A 26013-nucleotide genomic window follows, 5' to 3' on the forward strand; every position below is an offset into this window, starting at 1 on the left:
TGCAAAATCTCACTTACTGTCCTGTCTGGAGACAATACACATCTCTTTAACCTGTGCTTAATGCTATCTCCACTCACATTGTCTGTACCTTTAAGACTTGATTAGCTGTAAAAACTCACATTCTAATCAGTATTCTGTAAACTGAGTGTGTGTCTTTATATCCCCTGTTTGTGATCAGAACTCCCCACTCACCTGACGAAGGGTCAGAGGCCCGAAAGCTAGTTGGTTTTGCTACCAAGTAAACCTGTTGGACTTTAACCTGGTGTTGTGAGACTTTTTATTGTATTGACCCAGTTTGCCAGGTTGACAGACCAGTTGTGGGGGGTGGGAGTGATCACCCTGGCTTCGCCTACATCCCTTCCCTCCCAGTTTTATTCTCCATAGCAACATAAGGTCAGGCCAGGCGAAGACAATGCTGTCATTACAGAAACCTTCCTATTGGGGGGGGCGCACATTCAGAAACAGAAATAATGTACTGGTGAGCCAATCGACGCAGATCTCCAACACCCCACCCACTGCTGAGTTTCTCCTGAGAGCAGCCCCCACTGCCACTTACCCCCCCACCCCCCCCCCCCCCCCCCCCGCCCCATCCCCCCCACCCCCCACCCCCAGCCTCACGTCGACCAGTCATTTGAAAGCCTGAGTGCAGAAACTGGCATTGTTTGGCCGGCTGTTTGCTTGTTTGCAAATCGTACGTTCAGCTTTTGACTTTTCTGGAAACTTTCCAAAGACTAAATGAATCTGAAACGTCATTTTTAATGGGTTCTTGTGAAAGTACTGACTGGAAATCACTTACAGCAGAGTGGGCCCACTCAAGGCTCCTGCGAAGACATCCTCACTGAAGGATGACAGGAGTTTATTCTTGTGGAGGTAACTGTTAAATAAAACGACAGGGTTCAAGCATCACTTTATTCCGGCACCGTTCAAACTTGAGGCTCTGCTGTCAACACATTTTAGATACAAGCCGTGTTTGCGAAAGAAGGCTTTGTGTGTTTGATATTTAGGGTTTGCGCCTGTTTAGGAAGGTCCTGAATGAACAATCCCAGGGTGTAGGAGGATGTGTTAGTAAATTTGCTGACGACACCAAAGTCGGAGGAGTTGTAGACAGTGAGGATGGATGTTACAGTTTGCAGAGGGACAGAGATAAGCTGCAGAGCTGGGCCGAGAGGTGGCAGATGGAGTTTAATACAGAAAAGTGTGAGGTGATTCACTTTAAGAACATAAGAACATAAGAAATAGAGTAACAGGAGTACAGAATATAGGGCTAATGGAAGGACTCTTAGTAATGTTGACGAGCAGAGAGATCTCGGTGTACATGTGCATAGCTCCCTGAAAGTTGGCACCCAGGTTGATAAGGTTGTTAAGAAGGCGTACTGTGTGTTAGCTTTTATTGGTAGAGGGACTGAATTTCGGAGCCGTGAGGTCACGTTGCAACTGTACAAAACTCTGGTGCGGCCGCACTTGGAGTATTGCGTACAGTTCTGGTCGTCGCATTATAAGAAAGATGTGGAAGCATTGGAAAGGGTGCAGAGGAGGTTTACCAGGATGTTGCCTGGTATGGTGGGAAGGTCTTATGAGGAAAGGCTGAGGGACTTGAGGTTATTTTCATTAGAGAGAAGAAGGTTACGAGGTGACCTTATTGAGGCATACAAGATGATCAGAGGGTTAGATAGGGTGGACAGTGAGAGCCTTTTTCCTTGGATGGTGATGGCTAACACGAGGGGACATAGCTTTAAATTAAGGGGTGGTAATTATAGGACGGATGTCAGAGGTAGGTTCTTTACTCAGAGGGTAGTAAGGGCGTGGAATGCCCTGCCTGCAGCAGTTGTGGACTCGCCAACTTTAAGGGCGTTCAAATGGTCAGTGGATAGGCATATGGATAACATTGGGATAGTTTAGGTTAGAGGGTCATTAGATTGGTTCCACTGGTGGGCGCAACATCGAGGGCCGAAGGGCCTGTACTGCGCTGGAATGTTCTATGTTCTATCTGTCAGCACCACCCAGAACCATTGTGAGGCCTTTAAAAATTGTTGTCCAAACCCTTTCATTTATTGGTTATAAAAATATTGGAGGCTGTTACATGACTCATCAAGATTATTTGAACTTAATTTTAGCCTAAAAATGGGTGGGTCTCGGGTCAGCTGCCAACTCAATATGTCTCCAACTTTCCTGAAATAACTCCTCAGAGGCTGGTGTCCCTTAACCAGATTCCCTTTATTTACAAACTCAATTCCACTCCTGAACTGCTTCAGAGACATAGTCAGAATCCAGTGGCCTTTACACTCCTCATTATATAGATGGGTGGAGCTCCCTGATTGGGGAGACAATCATGACCTCAATCAGGGAGCTCATACTTGAACAAGCCAATCCCATGGGCCTTGTTGACGTCATTACAGCTTCTCATTTCCGCCTTCAACTGAAACTGGAAGGTCGGCAAGGGCTGGATTTTAAGGGAAGACACTGGCGTAATGGCAATGACTATTGGGCTAGTAATTCAGAGGTTAAAGTTGAAGGGACCCGGGTTCAAATCCCATCATAGCTGCACCCAATTAACATAATTCAGTGAATAAAATCTGGAATATAAAAATAGTAGTCTCAGCGATGATAACCATGAAAGTATAAGACACAGGAGCAGAATTAGGCCACTCGGCCCATCAAGTCCACTCCATCATTCAATCATGGCTGATATTTTTCTCATCCCCATTCTCCTGCCTTTTCCCCGTAACCCCTGATCCCCTTATTAATCAAGAACCTAGCTATCTCTGTCTTAAAGACACTCAATGACCTGGCCTCCACAGCCTTCTGCGGCAAAGAGTTCCACAGGTTCACCACTCTCTGGCTGAAGAAATTCCTCCTCATCTCTGTTTTAAAGGATCGTCCCTTTAGCCTGAGGTTGTGCCTCTGGTTCTAGTTTTTCCCTACTAGTGGAAACATCCCCTCCATGTCCACTCTATCCAGGCCTCACAGTATCCTGTAAGTTTCAATAAGATCCCCCCTCATTCTTCTAAACTCCAACGAGTACAGACCCAGAGTCCTCAGCCATTCCAGGGATCATTCTTGTGAACCCCCTCTGGACCCTCTCCAAGGCCCAGCATATCCTTCTTTAGATATGGGGCCAAAACTGCTCACAATACTCCAAATGGGGTCTGACCAGAGCCTTATACAGCCTCAGAAGTACATCCCTGATGTACTCTCACTGATTGTCATAAAAACCCAACTAGTTCACTCATGAGCCTGCTCCGCTATTCAATATGATCATGGCTGATCTCATCTTGGCCTCATCTCCACCTTCCTGCTCACTGCCCAAGACCCTTCATCCTGCTCCTGATTCAAACCTATCTATCTCCATAAATGTATTTAGTGTTCTGGTGTTCACTGCACTCGGGGGTAGAAAGTTCTTCAGTACTGAGGCTGTAAAAGGTGCTATCAAAATGCAAGTCTTCCATTTTAAAACTGGGCCTTGGTCACTCAACACTAAAATGACAGTAACATCCTCTCCCCTCTCGTCACCTCCTCCGCATTAGCCTGAAAACCAGGGAAAAGACAAGGAGACAAAATCTGATCCCCCCTCCATGCCTATGATAATGAGAAGATTGGAGCGACATCACAGCCCTTCAACCAACACCCACCTGCTCACCAACCCATAGACCCCTTGGGCCTTTGAAGTCCATCTCTGTTAACACACAGGAACGTTGTAATATTTGGAAGTATCCACTCTCTTCCCAGAATCTCAACCACTAAGACAGAGAGGGAGGTGGGTTGAAAGGAAAGACAATAGTAAATATTTCTCAATTTCAAATTCAGGGCACACATGAGTCTACTGAAGGAAGGTAATAGGAATCAGATTATAATGATAAACTCGGGACTGAATCATCAGAGAAGTGGCAAATTGTTGAAAACCTTCTTTAGCCTTTGCCCCAGTCTTTGCAGCGTTGTGCTCAGAAAAGATTTGGTTGTGAATGTAGCTCAGTCCATCACACAAACTAGCCCCCCCCATCCATCAACTCTGTCTACACTTCCTGCTGCCTCAGAAAAGCAGCCAGCATAATTAAGGATCCCACGCACCCCGGACATTCTCTCTTACACCTTCTTCTGTTGGGAGAATGATACAAAAGTCTGAAGTCACGTACCAACCGAGTCAAGAACAGCTTCTTCCCTGCTGCCATCAGACTTTTGAATGGACCTATCTCACACTAAGCTGATCTTTCTCTACACCCTAGCAATGACTGTAACACTACATTCTGCACTCTCTCCTTTCCTTCCCTATGAACGGTAATTGTCTGTATAGCTCAAGAAACAATACTTTTCACTGTATACTAATACACGTGACAATAATAAATCAAATTAGATCCATTGTCCAATAAATGTAATACCTACACAGCATCTAGTTTAGTTCCATTGAAAGCATAAGCCTGGACTTTAGTGAACCCGTTGTTGTACAGTTTACTGTAGGGAGAAAAATACAAGAGTGAGATAATTTAGCAATGAAATTAAAATAAATATATACAACCAAGTTTCATTAATCGTTAGCTGTGGGTGCTTCACTCAGTGAGATTCTGATGACTCGGGTGAGGAATATAATAGTGTAATAACTCGAGGCAACTCAATGTGGCAATTAACAAACTGAAGGATTTACTGACTGAGAACAACTGCGTACAACTATTAGTTTAACAGTACAGCTATACACTCCCTACAGCAGCCTGACTTAAACTGAGCCCCGGGCATGCTCACCCTCACTCCTGATTGGCCCAAATTCACATGCTCAACTCTATTGGTTCCCATCTGGTCACATGGCCCACAAAAGGTTGCTCATTATCACACATAGGGCCACAGGTCATGGACCCAAATCTTCTGAAGAGTGAGAATCATTGTTACTCTGCTTCTATCTCCCTGTGTCACACTCGAGCTCCGCATTTCTGGCTGGGACTTCCAGTTTGGCTTGTAGAGTGTACTTTCGACAGAGCATTGGATCATCAGAGAAGGACAAGCCAAGCCCCCTTTTTACCGCACTATCAGATTCTAGTAAGTGTTCACTAACACACTGAAAACCGAGGGCATTTAACCAGTATCTGTGTGTCTGAGTGAATGGGAGAATGTGTAGGTGGGTAAGGGAGTAAAGATGAGTGTGGCAAGTAGGTAAGGAGGTAGGGTGGCAGGTGGGTGAGGGTGGTAGGTCTGTAGTTGAGAAAGGAGGTAAGTGGGTAGAGTGGTAGGTTGGCAGATAGGTAGACTGGCGGTGGGTAGGGTACAGGGGGATAGGCTGGTGTGATTGGGTCATATTGTGTTGGGTGAACTGGGGGGGGGGTGGTCTTTGGGCACTCAGGTTGGGTCAGGTTGAGTCAGGTGTGTCAAAGAAGGGCAGGATTTGGGGGGATTGGGAGATTGAAGTGGCAATTGGGGGCGGGGTGAGTGATTTGGGGAGCCAGTTGTATAGATAGATACCCAAAAGTTAGTCAAGGACTTTTCTATCTAACATTTTCTGGCTAATTACTCAGGTAAGTACATCAGAACCCACCCCAAGGTCTTCCACTCTAACTCAGAGTTGGAGACTTTTCTGGAGGGTCTCAGGAGCAGGGGAATTGCCTACCAGAACTTAACACTTCCCCGGCCATTCCCATGGAATAATTACATTGGGACTTCCAAGAGGTTACACAGCACACCTTCTGGTACATGTCAAGTTTCTGACAATCCAGAGACCAGAATTCTGAGCTATAGAATCCTAAAGGAAATCATAACAAGTAAAAATGAATAGAAAATGTGATACTAAAGGCAAACACTATGGACTGATCGGGAAGAGAATCAGAAAAATAGAGAAACAAATGGGATAAAGAGACAGCAGATGTACGGAAACATAATTAACTGTGTGAAAGATATTATACTCAAGCTCTCTATTTTACTGCATTGACTGCAGCAAGTTCATTCCTCATAATGTGGAGAGTATTGTTCAAAATTTTAATCATTTTTTTCATGATCACAAAGTGATTTTGAGTAGTGATTGGCTGCCTCTACACTGACTCTCACATTGATCCTATGCCGACCTTAACTCCACCCTGCACTGTCCATTCAGCTTGACCCCACACTGACTCCTATTTTGACCCCATCCTGACCCTGCACTGACCCTCTCGCTCTGACCCCATCCTGACCCTGCACTGACCCTCTCGCTCTGACCCCATCCTGACCCTGCACTGACCCTCTCGCTCTGACCCCATCCTGACCCTGCACTGACCCTCTCGCTCTGACCCCATCCTGACCCTGCACTGACCCTCTTGCTCTGACCCTGCACTGACCCTCTCGCTCTGACCCCATCCTGACCCTGCACTGACCCTCTTGCTCTGACCCCTTCCTGACCCTGCACTGACCCTCTCGCTCTGACCCCATCCTGACCCCTACCCCCAACCCATCATTGCCGCTTCTCCTGACCTGACCTCACATGAAACTTGGCAAAATCTTCCGTGCTCCATTGGCAAGTAGACTTCATGCCTGTTTCTGGCTGGAATGCTGCAACAGACTCAGATTATTTCATCAGGTTATGGACTGGGAACAGGAAAGAACTTGGCCAAGGTGAGACTGAGCTCCAATAAACCAGGACTGACTTTCCTGGAAGGCGAGCAGCTTTCCCTGTTTTAAGAAGCAGTCGAGTGCCCAGTCAGGCTTGGGCGCTGCCACGCTGACTTTGGCCAGGCAATTCTTTTAGTGGTTTGGCATTGGATGTGAGATTGATGAACTAGAGTGGGCTGAGGTGGAAGCAGACTTGAACAGTACACCGAGACAGAGTGGCCTGCCCAACCTTTCCACAAATACCACCCTCACCATTTTAAGCCCACAATCATCCCCTTGATTCTCATCTCTGAGACCTCTGCGCTCCTCCAATCCATCAGGCCCCTACAGTGCTGGAGGAGGCCATTCAGCCCATCACCAACTCCGACAGAGTATCTTACCCCCTGGCCCTCTCCCCTAACCCATTCCTGTAACCCTGAATCATCGAACCCTACAGTGCAGAAAGAGGCCCTTTGGCCCATCGAGTCTGCACCGAACACAATCCACTCAGGTCCTACCCCTATATCCCTACATATTATGCCCACTAATCCCTCTAACCTCTGCTACCCTGGACACTAGGGGGCAATTTCTTAAATGGCCAATCAACCTAACCCACATATCTCTGGGCTGTGGGAGGAAACCGGAGCACCCGGAGGAAACCCACGCAGACACGAGGAGAATGTGCAAACTCCACACAGACAGTGACCCGAGCCTGGGAATCGAACCCAGGACCCTGGAGCTGTGAAGCAGCAGTGCTAACCACTGTGCCACCCTGCCGCCCTGCATATCTACCATAGTTAATCCCCCTAACTAACATGTTGTGGCCTGCTGCCAATCACTGATTTCCTTCACTTTACTGTAAACCGTCATGCCTTCAGCTATCCAACCCTAAACTTTGGAATTTCCTCCCTCAGCTTCTCCACCTCTTCCCTTACAGGGTGGAAGTGTCAGTTACTGTGTGGCATAGGTTTAAGGTGTGAGGGGCAAAGTTTTAAGGAGATGTACGAGGCAAGTTTTTTTTACACAGTGGGTGGTGGGTGCCTGGAACTCGCTGCTGGGGGAGGTATTGGAAGCGGATACGATAGTGATTTTTAAGGGGCATCTTGATAAATACACGAATAGGATGGGAATAGAGGGACATGGTCCCCAGAAGGGGAGGGGGTTTTATTTCAGATGGGCAGGCTTGGAGGGCTGAAGGGCCTGTTCCTGTGGTGTAATTGTCATTGTCCTTTGTTCTTCTTGTTCGATTCCCAAATTTATTATTCATTGAATTTAAATTCTCCAGACGCCAGGGCGGGATTTAAACCTCTGCCCCCAGAACATTAGCCTGGGCCTCTGGATGACTAGTTCAATGACGTTGCCACCACCTGAACTCTCACCTCCCCTCCCCCCCACATCTCCTAATATCTCCTTATTTGCCTCAATTTCCTGTTGGCTGGGCCGATTAGATCAACAGGAGACGTTCAGGAATCAAAAGCGTTGCCAGGTACGTTTAGACTGAGAACGATCGCCAGGGCATTGGAAACAAAGAACAAACAGGCCCTGTCTGCCCTCTCCACCATTAAAGGAGAAACTGAAAGTAAAAAACAGAGGAGGAAGAAGAAAAATCAGATGGGTGAAAAGCATTGAGACATGGACGGAGGGAAACTTGAAGGAAACCAGAGATGCCAACAGCCAGAATGAGGCAATGGTGAGGAATGAATGTTCCTGTGAAATGCCTTGGGACATGTTACTTTATAAAAGGCACTATATAAATTTAATATTTACTGTGCCAGCCACATGTCAATCACCTATTAATTTGTACTTTTAATGCTTTCAGACTACCCTGTGTAACAGTAACGGGGATAGCTCAGATATAAGCACACCAGTTTACCTTTGAATGTACAAACTTCTATGAGAAATAGATCAGTCCCACCATCATTGAGAAATCAAAATCCTGATGTTCTAAAGGCCAGATTTTACTAAAAATTTGGGCGCGAAATCGCGTTAAATTCGGGCATCAGGCCTGTGACGTGATCTGCATCCAAAACCAAGCAGACCGGGCTTTACCGACACCCGGCTTGGATGCGGATGCACGCCCAACTGTACCACCAAACCCCACTTCACCGTCTTCAGATCCGTTTCGGATCCACACTGTTACCAACCTGCAGAATAAAAATCTGAAGCAGGTTCCTGTTCTGCAGGGGAACCTCCGAAGCCCATCCTCCTCCAGCACCCTGCACAGACCCCTTGCCAACCACCCCAGCAGACCGCACCCACCCCCCCACCCCCGCCCCCACGCCGGGAGGCAGACCCCCCCCCCCTCTCCTCGGCAGAGCACACCCCCAACCTACCTGGATTGCTGCTCTCCTTCCGTCATCCTCCTGACCTGCACTCGTTGATGTGGAGATGCTGGTGTTAAGCATCCGGGATAAGCACAGTTAGAAGTCTCACTAGGTCTCTCCAGGTGTAGGAGAGACTGGTGTAGGACTTTAACCTACACCAGGTTAAAGTCCTGTTGGAGTTTACCCTGATGTTGTGAGACGTTTTACTGCATTTGTTGGACAGCCTGCAGCACCTCCCTGGCCTTCCGCTGGCGTCTGCCGGAGGAGTCCGGGGGGGGGGAGCTCAGATGGATCTCTGGTTGGGGGCAGAGGGGTGGAGGACGGGGTGGGGAGGTAGAATCACCACCACCTCCCCCTCCCACCCCACCAGCCAGAGATCCATCCGAGCTTGCGTCTCCCCCCCCCCGTCCTCCGGCAGACGCCAGCGGAAGGCCAGGAAGGTGCTGTAGTCTGTCCAACAAAGTCTCACAACATCAGTCCAACAGGACTCTAACCTGGTGGTGTGAGACTTCTCAGTGCGTTCACCCCAGTCCAACACCGGCATCTCCACATCAATAAGCGCAGGTCAGAAGGATGGTGGAAGGAGAGCAGCATTCCAGGTAGGTTGGGGGCATGCCCTGCCGAGGAGGGGCCCTACCTCCCGGGGGGCGGGGTGGGGGGCAGAGGTGGGGGCTGCCTCCCCGGGTGTTTGTGGGGGGGGTGGTTCTGCTGGAGGAGCCTGCCTCCCAGGGAGGGGGGGGTGTCTGATCGCGAGTGGGGGCTGCCTCCCAGGGGGTTCTGATCGCAGGTGGGGGGGCTGCTTCCCAGGCGGTCCCTGTTGGGGGGGGGGTTGCTGCCTCCCAAGGGGGGGAATCCGATTGCAGATCTTTCCCCCCCAAACCCCCGCCCGGCTCTCTCTGCTGGTTTTGTCTTTCGCGCCCAGGCGCTCTGTTTCAGATCTTTTCCAAACTGCGCATGCGCAGTTCAGAGCTCCGACCGTTCTGGCAACACTAGTGCGGACCGGACCAGAGCTGGCAAAATGCGTATGGGCGCACTGAAACGAGGATTCTGGGTTCGGATCCGTTTTACGTCCGGACCCGACCCTTAGCCACCAATTGGTAAAATTGGGCCCCAAGTTTCTCCAGCCTCTCCTCATAGCTAATGTCCTCCATGCCAGTCAACATCCTGGTAAATGTTTTCTGTTCAATTACATTAATTTTGAATCATTCTGAATCTTCTTCTCATGGCACACTGACAAATCGTCATGGCCACATTGCTGTTCCAGAGTTCCGGACCTGTCCTATTTGATGCTAGTGAATCATCTGCCTTGACTATGTGTCACATGTGGACAGAGTGGTGAAGAAGGCATTTGGCATGCCATTGGTCTGAACATTGGTCAGAACATTGAATACAGGAGTTGGGACGTCTTGTTGAAGTTGTACAAGACATTAGTAAGGCCACACTTGGAATACTGTGCGCAGTTCTGGTCACCCTATTATAGAAAGGATATAATTGAATGAGATAGAGTGCAGAAAAGATTTACTAGGACACTACCGGGACTTGTTGGTTTGAGTTATAAGGAGACGCTGGATAGACTGGGACTCTTTTCCCCTGGAGCAAGGAGACTTAGGGGTGATCTTATAGAGGCCTATTAAATAATGAGGGGCACAGATAAGCTAGATAGTCAACATCTTGTCCCAAAGGTAGGGGAATCTAAAACTGGAGGGCATAGGTTTAAGGTGAGCAGAGAGAGATACAAAAAGGTCTAGAGGGGCAATTTTTTCACACAGAGGGTGCTGAGTGTCTGAAATGAGCTCCCAGAGGTAGTAGTAGAGATAATTTTGCCTTAAAAAGCATTGAGACAGTGACATGGGTAAGATGAGTATAGAGGGATATGGGCCAAACGCGGGCAATTTGGATTGGTTAAAACAGAGGGGTGGCATGGACAAGTTGGGCCGAAGGGCCTGTTTACATGCTGTAAATCTCTACGACTGTATGACCCCCCCCCCCGCAGCATTCACAGCACCTCCCTTTGGCTGACAGTAAAATCACGCCATGCTGTACTTACAGAGTTAGTGATTCATTGGATAAGCCACCAAAGGCATTCGCAGGGATGGTTGAAATGAAAGGATTGTCAGCGATTTCTCTGCAAAAGAGAATAATGTAAACAGTGCTCACTCAAAGGTGCTCAGAGTTCTTCCAAAACAAGCAAACGCCTGGATCGAGTTTGATTTCATAACCGCAGAAAGTCTGAGTTTGGAATGAGCTGATTATTCACAATGTCCTCAGGAAGACTCTGAGTCTTCACAGATACAGTGATGAAAACATTACACAGAACTTGCAGCTCAGAAACAGGCCATTCAGCCCACATAGTCCATGCTGGTATTTATGCTCCACGCAAGCCTCCGCCCACCTGTTTCCATCTCATCCTATCACGATATCCTTCTTTACTTTCTCCGTATTTATCTTCCCTTTAAGAAATAAACCCCTGTTTTTATTCACCTCAACTACTCCCTGTGGGCATGAGTCCCACATTCCAACCACTCTCTGTGTAAAGCAGTTGTTCTTGAATTTCGATTGGATTTATTAGTGAAAAGGAAGGGATCAAGTTGCACTGTCATCACGAAAGATTGGAGACTGGGGACCTGGCGCGATTTCTTATACAGATTTTTGAGAGTGATCTAACTGAGAGTTAAAAGATTCAATAGGATGGGATTATAGAATAGTTCCTATGGGCATCCGCTGAGACAGAGAAAAACTATTTTCCCTGGTCCCAGACAAGGGGCCATCACCTTAAAAGTTTGAGCTAGGCTGCACAAGTGGTGATATCAGGAAGCACTTCTTCACGCACAGAGTAGTGGAAATCTAGAACTCATAGAATCGCTACAGTCCAGAAGGAGGCTATTTGGCTCATCAAGTTTGCACCGATAACAATCCCACCCAGGCCCTATCCCCGTAACCCCACCCTGCTAATCCCTCTGACACTAAGGGACAATTTACCATAGAATCATAGAACCCCTACAGTGTGGAAGGAGGCCATTCAGCCCATCGAGTCTGCATCGACCACGATCCTACCCAGGCCCTATCCCCATAACCCCATGTATTCACCCTGCTAATCCCCCTGACACTAAGGGGCAATTTGGCACGGCCAATCCGCCTAACCCGCACATCTTTCGACTGTGGGAGGAAACCGGAGCACCCGCAGGAAACCCACGTAGACATGGGGAGAACATGCAAACTCCACACAAACAGTTACCAACAGCGGGAATCGAACCCGGGTCCCTGGTGCTGTGAGGGAGCAGCACCAACCACTGTGGCACTGTGCCGCCCTAATTCACTTCCTCAGGAAGGCCTTGGAATACCCTGAAAATTCCAAAACTGAGGCTGAGAGATTTATTTGTTGACTATTTTTTGGGCATTAAGGAAACAAAGAGGACAAATGTCACAGTGGGGTAGGATATCCCTCTGCCTCTTTACGAAGACATTGTGACTCAAAGCATGATGGAGATTGATGGACAAATTGTCACCACGCTGAACCAGGAGAGCTTCAGCACATCTTTAAAGTAAGGCCCAGAGGAACCTGACTGAGTTAATGTGGAAAGGATGTTTCCCGTTGCGGGAGAATCCGCCAGGGACCAGGGTTCCTTACCCAGCTTGGGTCACTGTCTGCAAGCAGTATGCACCTTCTCCCTGTGTCTGCGTGGGTTTCCTCCGGGTGCTCCAGTTTCCTCCCACAGTCTGAAAGACGTGCTGGTTAGATGCATTGGCCGTGCTAAATTCTCCCTCAGTGTACCCGAACAGGCGCCGGAGTGTGGCAACTAAGGATTATTCACAGTCACTTTGTTGCAGTGTTAAATCTAAGCCTACTTGTGACACTAATAAAACAAAACTTAAAAAAATTGAGTAACAAGGGGCCACTGTTTAAAAATAGAGTGTCACCCATTTAGGACGGAGAGGAGGAGAAATTATTTTCTGTCTGAAGGTCATGAATCTTTGGAAGACTTCCTGGAGAGGCAGTGGAAGCAGAGTCTTTGAATGTTTCTAAGGCAGAGCTGGACAGATTCTTGATGGACAAGGGGGTGAAAGGTTGTCAGGGGTCGGCGGAAATGTGGAGTTGAGGTTACAACCAGGTCAGCCATGATTTTAGAGAATATTTGGAATTCCTCATCCTAACTCCATCACTATCCCAGCAGCTGTCCAAGGGCCAGTGATTGGGAAAGACCAAAGACTAATTGTTAATCCTGACCTTCCCACCTCAGGATAAATACCACGAGAAGCGAAGGATGCTTCCCATGGAAAAACAATGAGGTCCAGTGACAGAAGGAATTGGCTATATTTTTGAAATAACATTTTACGGTGCCACGAGGTAAGATCAGGGGATGTGGGTCGAATTGGAGAACTTGTTTAAAGAGTCACTACAGATACAATAAGTTGAATGTTCTCCTTGTACGTTGTATTATTCTGTAGGTATGTGTTCACATAGTTAAAAGTATGTTTTAAGAGTTGCCAGCATAAGAAGATTCATTTTAAAGTCATAAAGCAAGGGAAATCAAAGAAATAATATGCCAGTGTGTTAACACTTTTGGTGGAATTTTCTCATACTGCCCATCACATAGCAAAAAACAAAGAAAATTCCAGCATAGGAACAGGCCCTTCGGCCCTCCAAGCCTGCACCAACCTTGCTGCCCGTCTGAACTAAAACCCCCTACCCTTTTAGGGACCATATCTCTCTATTCCCACTCTGGAGACTATATCCTTCTTATCCCAGGGGGAAACACAAATCATGCAAAGGTCCTTCGATCTCAGGCAAGACTTTCTGGTCTTGGAGTGAGCCCAACTGGAAAACCTCGCCCAAACGTTACCTGAAACATGAGAAGATTCACATTCACTTTCCTTTGAATCTGACCTGCAATCCTTCTTCCTCAAACAGGGAATCCAGGCTGATGGAGCTACAGATCCTCAGAGCCCCTGCTGTACCGGTTAGAGAATCATAGCAGCATAGCAGGAGGCCATTCACACCATTGTGTCAGTGCTGACTCTTTCAAAGAGTAATCCAGCAAGTCCCTCGCAATGCGTCTCTGCTGTTTGCCTCCACCACTCCCTGCGGGCATGAGTTCCACATCCTCTCCACTCCCTGGGGAACGATACTGGTGATTGTCTCATTTCGATGACCTGTAGTCTTGCCGCATTTTCACAATTGGAATTGTTTTCTCCATAACTGTCCAATCAAAATCCTTCATCCATTTAAAGACCTTTGTTGGTTCACCGCCATCTCTTATTGCGGACGAGAACAAAGAACAAAGAACACTACTGCACAGGAACAGGCCCTTCGTCCCACCAAGCCTGCCCATGGTTTCTATCTCTCTTTTTGCCTCCCATTTGTGTGTCTATCAAGATACATCTTGAGCGTTGCTAATGTGCCTGCTTCCACCACCTCCATGGCAGCGCGTTCCAGGCGCCCACCACCCTCTGTGTGAGAAACTTTCCCCGCACATCTCCCCTAAACGTACCCCCTCTCACCTTGAACCTGTGCCCTCCTGTAGTCCGTCTGAAGGGCCTGAAGGTTTCTGATTTTCAATGATGGAAGGAGATACTTTGGTTTTGAGTAAACATTGGTTACACTAGCCCTCTGCTAGTCACTTGGGCGCTCATCCATCAACCAGCATATTAGGAGGAGTCAGTCTGTAATGGAGTGACATCCACATCTAGTTGAAAGGGTCCCAGATACTTGATCTTAGCTTTATTTTGATAGGAAGGAATTTTGAATGAAATTATGGAGTTGGATAAACACAGAATCCATCCAGTTATTATTCTATACTAAGCTCAGAATTCCAATGCCTACCACTTCCTTTCACTCCTATTGTGTAGGAACCCAAATCCAAGCAAAACATTTAAATATAACCACGTTGTTCTAAGCGGATCCCTTTCAACTATCCTGTTTTGCTCACTAAATTTAGTCAAACCCGCTGCCAGATTTCAATCTTTGGGCAGTGCTGTGCGTTGGTAAGCCGACCGCCTCTGGACAAGCTGGAGCTTTGTTGAAAGTTTGAGTTTCTTTTTCCACTGATACAGACCTGCCCAATAAATGAATAATTGGCTTGAGAGCCAAAGGACTTGGGAGCTGTCCAACTTCATCATGAGTCTGTGGAAATCAACGTGGTCGGAGCTGGAGAGACAAGAGTCACACTGGCAAACCAGAGGCAAAAAGGTGGGCCTTTATTATCTCTGCCCCACACATAGGTCCTCATCTCTCCTCTGGACTGGACTTGACAACACTGTAGCCTAGGAGAACCTGAGACACCTTTGATTTTGATTTTGATTTTGATTTGATTTGATTGATTATTGTCACATGTATTAACATACAGTGAAAAGCGTTGTTTCTTGTGCGCTGTACAGACAAAGCATACCATTCACAGAGAAGGAAACGAGAGAGTGCAGAATGTAGTGTTACAGTCATAGCTAGAGTGTAGAGAAAGATCAACTCAATGCGAGGCAGGTCCATTCAAAAGTCTGACAGCAGCAGGGAAGAAGCTGTTCTTGAATTGGTTGGTACATGACCTCAGACTTTTGTATCTTTTCCCAATGGAAGAAGGTGGAAGAGAGAATGTCCGGGGTCCGTGGGATCCTTAATTATGCTGCTGCTAGCCAAGGCAGCGGGGAAGTGTAGATTTGCCCTCAGACACCTTTAATTAATCCACATCGATCCTTTACTCTCAAGCCGTTATGTTGGATGTCTGTCTCTTTAAGCTAAAAAATGGCTTTTGAATCCCGCGTCAGCAACCTCAGCGGCCGGTGATGGTGATACTCACCCCTGCAGCTGACCTTGAATGTTCAAACTAGGTTGACCTTTGAACCCAGTTGGGGTTAGATCACCTCAAACTGCACGGGCGCCAATCGCAATCCGCACCATCTCTGAATTCATCTGAGTGGGAACCCTGCTGCCCAGGCCACTCACCATGTTAGTGTTAACTAAGCGCTGGATGAGTTCACACACAAGCCGGTTAAGAGATTGCAGACACTGTGGCTGTGGCATTTTCCACTCTTTACTTCTTTGTACCCTTTCCAAATGCAATATCAAATCTTGGCATGAGCAGCATCTGGCCTGAAACACTCGCACATAATTCTTTTAATTTTAAAGGAATTTGAAAGGTTACACAGATTAAGATATATAAATTATTCATGGAGAGGTTGGAGTGACCTCTTCTCCCCTACTTTCGCTGTGAGGGACACCAAGGAAAATTAACCGGGGATATCTTTGAAATGACAAGTGGTTGTATAAAATTCCCACAGGGTTGGGGAGGATGTGGGATTTCCTGATTTCTGGTGTAACTTCGGAACGAGATCGGCAGAAATCCACAAAAAACAGATCTTTGCATCACCTTTCCAAGGTTTGGGCGGCACAGTGGCACTGTGGTTAGCACTGCTGCCTCACAGAGCCAGGGACCCGGGTTCAATTCCGGCCTGGGGACACTGTCTGTGTGGAGTTTGCATGTTCTCCCTGTACCTGTGTGGGTTTCCTCCGGGTGTCCTGGTTTCCTCCCACAGTCCAAAGATGTGCGGGTTAGGTTGATTGGCCATGCTAAGTTGTCACTTAGTGTCAGGGGAATTAGAAGGATAAATATGTGGGGTTATGAGGATCGAGCCTGGGTGGGATTGTTGCAGGTGCGATGGGCTGAATGGCCTTGTTCTGCACTATGACCTCCCTGTGCAAATTCCATTCCAGTGGAATCTTGTTATTACAATTAGTGCTGAATTTTGAGTGAGCCCTTACTATTTTATTGAATTACAGTATGGGCTGAACTTAATTCAAAGCTCAATGGGAACAGGAGGAGGCCAATTGGCCCTTCGAGCCTGTCCCACAACTCAATGGGATCATGACTGATCTGTTACCTAACTCTATATCCCTGCCATTGCCACAATGGTCTTTGTGCGAACTTGAAGGACATTAACCTTTCAGCACTGGGCAAGTGACCTTTAATTGACCCACGTGTGCAACATGTGTTTAGATTGGCAGTGATGTCATTGCCCATGGGGGCTGGCATCCATGCATGTGTGGTTCTTGCCATGTTGGCACTGTTCCATTTTCTTCTTCGCGCACAGGTGTTTGCCATGACTCATACAAGGATTCTGACAGAGTTGGTCATATGTGTTGGCGTGCCTATTCTGTGTCAATACTTTGCATTGCAACACAGCCACTGACATCTAACATCGCCAGCTGATCACCGAATGGAACATTGGAGTAGGCGAAGGCCATTCAGCCCCTTGAGTCTAATATGCCATACGTTTAAAATATGGCTAATCGATATGAAGGCATTGTTCCAACAGAGTGAAAGATCACCAGGAGAAAGAGACTCCACCAGTAATGCAGATGACAATGTGCTTAGTGGATACTTTGATCAAACCCACCCAACCTGAACATGTGAGGGTGACTTTAGTCTCCATCAGCAGTGCTTTTGATGAATTGGCAGCCAACGTTTCACTGCTGTCAGTATTTCTACTGATATTCACAGGGAACAATGGTTCAAGTTTGTTTTGGAGATGTCGTTCCTAGTCCCAGTGCCAAATAAAAATCTTGGTGGCACAGTGGTTAGCACTGCTGCCTCACAGCGCCAGTGACCTGGGTTCGATTCTGGTCTCAGGTCACTGTCTGTGTGGAGTTTGCACATTCTCCCTGTGTCTGTGTGGGTTTCCTCCGGGTGCTCCGGTTTCCTCCCACAGTCTGAAGATGGGCAGGTTAGGTTGATTGGCCATGCTAAATTGACCCTAGTATTAGGGGGATTAGAAGAGTAAATGTGTGGGGTTGTGAGGATAGGGCTTGGGTGGTAGGTGCAGACTCGATGGGCCGAATGGCCTCCTTGTGCACTACAGGGATTCTACGGTTCCCAGGTCAGTGGGAATTAAAACCTGGCATTGTGAGTTTGGGTTGGACACCCATTTTGCACCCTGCCCAAACCTCAATCAGCTTTGAAGGATGGGGGGGTGCGGGGGGGCAGACAAGTTCCCTGCGGGCAGATTAGGTTAAAGTTGTTCCTTCACAGCTCGCCCTCACCCCTTCCATCTGTGACTGCTCCATGATGTGAAAGCCATTGGCAAGGGAATAAAAGAGCTTTGATTTCAGAGTCTGTGCCCAGGTAAAATACAAATGCTCAAAACACGCTTTGTCCGCTGTGTGGGACGGGTGCATGTTCGCCAGGATTCTGAATGCCACATGTGTCCGGAACCTCCCATCCTGAAGCTGGATTGGTTAGTTTAATATCCACAACTATCGAGGTGAGGATCTTTGGAACTACTCACAGCAGGAAGTTCACATCAGTGGAATGGATTTTCGTCAGGTCAGGAAATATGTTCAACCCAGTGTTGAAAATGCCCCTGAAATCAGAGCAGAAATGTTTGACAATAAAACATTTTCGTGGAGCTTACTTTAAAACTTCATTTCCTATCTGCAAAACTATTTTACACAGGGCTACATGTACAGCGTAGGAACAGGCCACTGAGACCAACCAGCTCACTCTGTTCCACTTCCTCCTCCCATCCTTCCTCATACCATCTTAACCTCGATCCCTTCCCCTTCTTACCTTTGTCTAGTTCCTCCCTTTAGCCAAGTTCCACCTTCTGTCACCAGTGTTTGGGCAAAGAAGTTTCTTCTGTATTGTTTGGGTGTCACGGTGGCACAATGGTTAGCACTGCTGCCTCACAACGCCAGGGACCCGGGTTTGATACCCGGCTTGGGTCACTGTCCGTGTGGAGTTTGCATGTTCTTCCTGGGTTTCCTCCAGATGCTCCAGTTTCATCCAAAAGATGCGTGGGTTAGGTTGATTGGCCACACTAAATTTCCCCGAGCGTCAGAGGGATTAGTAGGGTAAATATGAGGGGTTATGGGAATAGGGCCTGGATGGGATTGTAGATTCGATGGGCCGAATGGTCTCTTTCTGCATTGTGGGGATATGATATGATCCTGTATTTCTGATGGATTTCTCGGTGACTAGCTTACATTGAGGGAGTACGGCTTTGCTCTTCGCCCACAACTGGAATCTTACTCTCTGTGTCCACGCTATTAAAACCTTTCCTAATTTTAAAGACTTCTGTGAAATCGCCCCTCGGGCTTCTTTTTTCAAGAAAAAAGAGATCTGGTTTCATCCCACAGTCTGAAAGACGTGCTGGTTTAGGGACATTGGCCATGCAAAATCCTGGAACATCCTCCCTAACAGCACTGTGGGAGTACCTACACCACATGGACTGCAGTGACACTATGTTGTCAAGGGCAATTAGGGATGGGCAATAAATGCTGACCCAGCCTGTGAAAAAACACATTTTATAGAAGTTGCTATTGCACTTTTCTGAGTGTTTTCACAACCAACAGGACATTTTCCTTTTAGTCTCACCGATTAAACGTCCACTTTGGACAATCTGCGGAAATAGCGGGGTTATTTGGGCTGAATTTCACTGGATTCTGGGAGGCAGGGACAGTATTGGGGAGGGTAGGGTGATAAAATTGTGGATATCGGATACGCTAATGCTGGCACGGAGGCGGACAGTCAATTCGTAAAAGTAAACGCCCTGCCATCATTTTTCAAAAGCAAAGAAATCCTCCTCCTCTCAGCCCATCTGCTCCAGGCTCCCTGTCCCACAGAGAGGCCCGGGACAGGAGTCGATCCGCCCGCAGGGATTTGTATTCACCTCTGAGAGGTTGTTTCTAACTTGCAAAGCACTCCCCCCACACCAACCCATCCCCATATCACCAACCTACCTTGCAACTGGTGCACCAATCCCTCTCCCACTGGAGCTGCTGAGGGCTTCGTAGGTGCCACACTCTGACTGGGCCAGCGAGGGGATGTTCTGCACTAAAATCATGGACATGCTCCTGCTGTTGGCTAGTCCCGCCCTTGAGCCCTCTGGGGCAGCACAGTGGCACACTGGTTAACACTGCTGCCTCACAGTGCCAGAGACCCGGGTTCGATTCCCAGCTTGGGTCACTGTCTGTGTGGAGTTTGCACATTCTCCCCGTGTCAGCATGGGTTTCCTCCGGGTGCTCTGGCATCTTCCCACAGTCTGAAAGACGTGCTGGTCAGGGTGCATTGACCTGAACAGGCGCTAGAGGGTTATGACTAGGAAAATTTCATAGTAACTTCACTGCAGTGTTAATGTCAGCCTTACTTGTGACTAATCAATAAAAACTTTAAATTCTATCTCCATTTCAGTCAGGACGAGATCTCAAGGAGGCCAGGCTGAAGCCATCACCAATTGCAAGACCACATTCCATACAAGTACAGTGAAGAGGATTATGCAGCAATCTAGAACTTCTCTTTCACCATAAGTATCTACAGTAACACCCAATTGCCTATCACATAACTCCTCGACAGGCTTTCATTTCTGTTTTGCTGTACTCACAAGTATTTTAGAATTGGGAGATTTTTGAAAGCATCCGGGTCAATGTGACTCAAACTCTTTGTGTTCCGTATCTCTCTGTTAAAAAAAAGCACAAAATATTATCAGTGTAATTTTGTTCTTAGTATCATAGAACAGAATCACAGAATTCCTACAATGCAGAAAAGGCCATTTGGCCCATTAAATGTGCACCAACTCTCTGGCAGAGCATCTTACCCAAGCCCTCTCAGTCAGCCACAATCAGTAAGGATAGGTAACAACATCTCCTCCACGATCATCCTCATCACTGGTGCCCCCCAAGGCTCAGCCCCTTACTATACTCCTGATACACCTATAACCGTGTGGCCATTCCCCGTAACTCAATTTTCAGGTTTGCTGATGACACCACTGTAGTGGGTCAGATCTCAAACAATGACGATACAGAGTACAGGAACGAGATAGAGAATCTGGTGAACTGGTGCAGCAACAATAATCTCTCCCTCAATGTCAACAAAACAAAGGAGATTGTCATTGACTTCAGAAAGCATGGAGGACATGCCCCTGTCTACATTAATGGGGACAAAGTAGAAAGGGTCGAGAGCTTTGAGTTTTTAGATGTCCAGATCACTAACAACCTGTCCTGGTTCCCCATCCCGACACTATAGTTAAGAAAGCCCACCAATGTCTCTACTTTCTCAGAAGACTAAGGAAATTTGGCATGTCAGCTATGACTGTCATTAACTTTTACAGATGGTCCATAGAAAGCATTCTTTCTGGTGGTATCACGGCTTGTATGGGCTCCTGCTCTGCCCAAGACTGCAAGAAACTAGAAAAGGTTGTGAATGTAGCCCAATCCATCAGGCAAACCAGCCTCCCATCCATTGACGTTGGAAAAGCAGCCAACATAATTAAGGACCCCATGCACCTGGGACATTCTCTCTTCTACCTCCTTCCATCGGGAAAAAGATACAAAAGTCTGAGGTCATGTACCAACTGACTTAAGAACTTCTTTCCTGCTACTGTCAGACTTTTGAATGGACCTACCTTGCATTAAGTTGATCTCTACACCCTAACTTTGACTGTAACGCTACATCCTACACTCTTTCCTTTTCTTCTCTATGAACGGTACGCTTTGCCTGTATAGCCACAAGGAACAATACTTTTCACTGCATACGAATACATGTGACAATAATAAGTCAAATCCAATCAAATCATCCCCATCGCCACACATTTCCCATGGCTAATCCATCTAATCTATGCATCTTGAGACACTAAGAGGTAATTTAGCACGGCCAATCCACCTAACCTGCACATCTTTGGACTGTGGGAGGAAACCGGAGCACCCAGAGGGGATCCGCACAGACACGGGGAAAAAGTGCAAAGTCCACACAGACGGTCACACAGGGCTGGAATTGAACCAGTGCTAACCACCGTACCACTCATTAGTTTTGCCCCTTGTAATTCCTTCCTTTTACAGGGATAGAATAGATTAGACATCAAAGCTTGGAGCTTTCATGATCTCTGTGTAGCTCTGATCCATATGAGGCAGCATAAGGTACCATTCATTCACAGTATCCCAGCCAGGTGACCATATGTTAGCCTAGACTGTGATTGTTAGCAAGCTGTGAGCAGCATCACATCCAACTCCAACCCTACCCCCACCAGACCTCCAGACAAGTACACTTCCCAGCAGGGATCAGTGTGCAGTGACCAGGAGAAGGAAACCATGATTCATTCGTGCCTCAGCTGGTCGCACACTTGCCTCTGACTCACAGAGCTTTAGGTTCAAATCTTACACCAGGACCTGAGCTCAAATGTCATGGCTCACACTCCAGAGTAGGACTGAAGGAACACTCACGTTGTCTTTGAGATGTTGGTGCTGAGTGTGACATCTTCCACTCAATATGAGAACATAAGACCAGAAGGAGGCCATTCTGCCCTTCAAGTCTGTTCCAGCGTTGAAGTAGTCCAGAGTGATTTGTATCTCAATACCATCAACCAGTCTTGGTTCTTCAATTCATAAAACCCTTCTTTGATATTTTCTATTGGGCCCCACGATTTCCATGACTCATTTTTGTAATATCGAAGAACAAAGGATAAAGAACAGTCCAGCACAGGAACAGGCCCTTCAGCCCTCCAAGCCTGCACCAATCATGATGCCTGCCTAAAGTAAAACCGTATGCACTTACAGAGTCCATATCCTTCCATTCCCATCCTATTCATGTATTCGTCAAGATGTCTCTTAAATGCTGTTTTTGTACCTGCTCCCAGCACCTTCCCAGGCAGTGCATTCCAGTCAGGGTGAGTTGGTTGCTCCTGTTCTCACTGGAGTTCAGAAGAATGAGAGGTGACCTTATTGAGATATATAGGATTCTCAGGGGCTTGAGAGGGTAGACATTGAGAATGTTTTCTTCTTGTGGAAGAGTCTAGGATCAGCGGGCATAATCTCTCTGTGTAAACAACTTGCCTCATGCATCTCCTCTAAACTTCTCCCTACGCACCTTAAACCCGTGCCCCCTAGTAATTGACTTTTCTATCATAGGAAAGAGCATCTGACTATCCACTCTGTCCATGCCTCTCATAATCTTGCAAAACCTCTACCAGGTCACCCCTTAACCTCCATCGTTCCAGTGAGAACAAACCGAGTGTATCCAATCTCTCCTCAGAGCTAATATCCTCCAGACCAGCTTGGGAACTGCAGGCTTCGTGAACAAGTACTCACATGTGTGTGACTTTATCTAGATTGAAGAATGCGTGTGCGTCCACTTTCTGAAGTGTTGCATCAATAGAAATGTATCTGGAAGGGAAGGTGAAGAAAGGCTGTGGTAAAAAAATGGGATAAGACATTTCAAATAAGAGAGATATGCATCTGCACTGACCACAAACCCACCCAGGCCCCATTCCCATAACCCCATGCATTTATCCTAGCTAGTCTCCCTGACACTAAGGGGCAACTTAGCATGGCCAATCCACCTAACCTGCACATCTTTGGACATGTTCAGATAAATATTAGTCTGTTTATTCATTTTAGTACACAATAATTTCACAAATACTTACATCCTAGAAATGTTTGGGAGCTTTGTAAAAGCCTCAGTGGAAATGGTCTTGAGTTGAGTCTCCATGAATCGGCTGTCAACAAAAATAATATCGAGCGTCACTGGCAGCGATTAGAATCATAGAATCATACGGTGCAGAAGGAGGTCATTCGGCCCATCGAGCCTGCACCAATCACAATTCTAACCAGGTCCTATCCCCATAACCCCAAGGATTTACCCTAGCTAGTCCCCCTGGCACTAGGGGGCAATTTCGCATGGCCAATCCATCTAACCCGCACATCTTTGGACTGTGGGGGGGAAACCGGAGCACCCAGAAGAAAGCCATGCAGACACGAGGAGAAAGTGCAAACTCCATACAGACAACAACCCAAGCTGAGAATCGAACCCGGTTCCCTTGCGCTGTGAGGCAGCAATGCTAACCACTGGGCCTTGATTGCAATTTCAAACATTACTGTTCTGGTCTTCGTACTTTCTCCCTTTGTGAATCTGACTGGCTTTCGCCTTTTGGAAGAGTTTGGCTTTGAAATATTTCTGGGTTTGCCACAACAATCTTCATTATCGACCCGGCTGAGAACAGCGATAGTGTGAGATGCAGATGTGGCTTTTGTACCAGTTAACAATCTACCAATTCACCAAAATTAGAGAATGTGTTTCAATGCAATGGTCATATCATATTGAGAGTATTATATTTACACCTGGTCACTATTACACAGAAGATATACTGATTAAAGTTACAGTAACAGCACAAAGTGTAACCCTAAACCTCAATTTGAAAACACATGCACTTGTTCTTAAATTTCTCCATACCTTGTACTTTATCTCTGCAACCTCCTCCAGACCTACCACCCTCCAGGGTATCTGCACTCCTCCAATTCTGGCTTCTTGCATGTCCCTGGTATTCCTCATTCCAACACTGGCAGCTGTCCCTTCAGGGCGTAGGCTTTAAATTCTGGAATTCCCTCCCAAAACCTCTCTAACCTCTCTCTCGCCTTCTTTAAAATGCTCCCTAAGAATGACCTGGTTTATTTATTTGTTCGCAGGATGTGGTGTGGCGTCACTAGCAAGTCCAGCATTTTACTGCCCATCCCTAATTGCCCTTGAGATGGTGTTGAGTCACCTTCCTGAGCTGCTGCAATCCATCTGGTGTAGGTGCATCCTGTTAGGGAGAGAGTTCCAGGATTTTGACCCAGCGACGGTGAAGGAATGGCGGTATATTTCCAAGTCAGGATGGTGAGTAGCTTGGAGCGGTGTTCCCAGATATCAGCTGTCCCTTTGCCCTTCAAGGTGGTTTCAGAATGTGGGACTAATATTGTACTCACTTCTAAACACACCTCTTTTTCTCAGCTTTTGATCAGTTGTCCTGGTATCTGCTTCATGTCAAACTTTATTGGATAATATACCCTGGAAGCAACTTGGGATACTTTATGCCTCAGATAAATGCCAATTCTCCATCTAAAGAGGATTATTAGTGCAAAACAATTGAAGAAATTACATTTGAAAGAAAGAAATGATTCAAGAGAAAACCACATCAAATTATCTAAAATATTGTAAATTATGGAGATTATTTCTTCATTAAAAAGCCAACAAAGTGCAACATAAAAAAATTATAGAAAATGACATTGAATATATAGGATCAGGCCATTCAGCCTGACCAATCCATGCTGGAAGTTTATTCCTTCTCCCATCTTTCTTTCTCTTTTATTTGTTTATCTTCTTTCCCCTAAATGTTTCTGTACCTGCTCAATCAAAGCCTTTCATCATTTTAAAGGCCTCTATTGGTCAAGATTCCATAGAATCTCTGCAGTGCAGAAGAAATCTGCACCCACCCTCCGAAAGAGTATCTTATCCAGACTTTCCAAATTGCTTGCTGTGCTCTACAACCTCTCACTATTTAGATAATAAGCTTCTTTTATACTTCCTGCCAACATGGCAAATATCACATTTGCCCTCCATTTGCCAGATCTCTGCCCACTCACCCATGTCCCTTTGTAGCTTCCTTATGTCCTCTTCACAATTTACTTTCATATCTATCCATACAGTGCAGAAAGAAGCCATTCGATCCAATTATTGTGTACTAAAATGAATAAACAGACTAATATTTATCTGAACATGTCCAAAGATGTGCAGGTTAGGTGGATTGGCCATGCTAAGTTGCCCCTTAGTGTCAGGGAGACTAGCTAGGATAAATGCATGGGGTTATGGGAATGGGGCCTGGGTGGGTTTGTGGTCAGTGCAGATGCATATCTCTCTTATTTGAAATGTCTTATCCCATTTTTTTACCACAGCCTTTCTTCACCTTCCCTTCCAGATACATTTCTATTGATGCAACACTTCAGAAAGTGGACGCACACGCATTCTTCAATCTAGATAAAGTCACACACATGTGAGTACTTGTTCACGAAGCCTGCAGTTCCCAAGCTGGTCTGGAGGATATTAGCTCTGAGGAGAGATTGGATACACTCGGTTTGTTCTCACTGGAACGATGGAGGTTAAGGGGTGACCTGGTAGAGGTTTTGCAAGATTATGAGAGGCATGGACAGAGTGGATAGTCAGATGCTCTTTCCTATGATAGAAAAGTCAATTACTAGGGGGCACGGGTTTAAGGTGCGTGGGGAGAAGTTTAGAGGAGATGCATGAGGCAAGTTGTTTACACAGAGAGATTATGCCCGCTGATCCTAGACTCTTCCACAAGAAGAAAACATTCTCAATGTCTACCCTCTCAAGCCCCTGAGAATCCTATATATCTCAATAAG

The 26013-nt window shown here is 46.7% G+C and overlaps 1 protein-coding gene across 1 annotated transcript in view; it reads right to left on the bottom strand.

Moving 5' to 3' along the window:
- The window catches only part of tshr (thyroid stimulating hormone receptor), a 67703-nt gene that overhangs the window by 28324 nt on the left and 13366 nt on the right, over nucleotides 1-26013 (bottom strand). The window contains exons 2-8 of the mRNA XM_080202103.1: nucleotides 23262-23333; nucleotides 22927-23001; nucleotides 20229-20303; nucleotides 18135-18209; nucleotides 10909-10986; nucleotides 4378-4446; nucleotides 797-874 (exon numbers count right to left, since the gene is read on the bottom strand). Coding sequence (XP_080058229.1) covers nucleotides 797-874; nucleotides 4378-4446; nucleotides 10909-10986; nucleotides 18135-18209; nucleotides 20229-20303; nucleotides 22927-23001; nucleotides 23262-23333 — 522 coding nt within the window. The remainder of the gene's footprint in view (nucleotides 1-796; nucleotides 875-4377; nucleotides 4447-10908; nucleotides 10987-18134; nucleotides 18210-20228; nucleotides 20304-22926; nucleotides 23002-23261; nucleotides 23334-26013) is intronic.

The sequence above is a fragment of the Carcharhinus amblyrhynchos genome, chromosome 14, assembly GCF_965287045.1.
Source record: "Carcharhinus amblyrhynchos chromosome 14, sCarAmb.v2.hapA, whole genome shotgun sequence".
Lineage (NCBI taxonomy): Eukaryota > Metazoa > Chordata > Chondrichthyes > Carcharhiniformes > Carcharhinidae > Carcharhinus > Carcharhinus amblyrhynchos.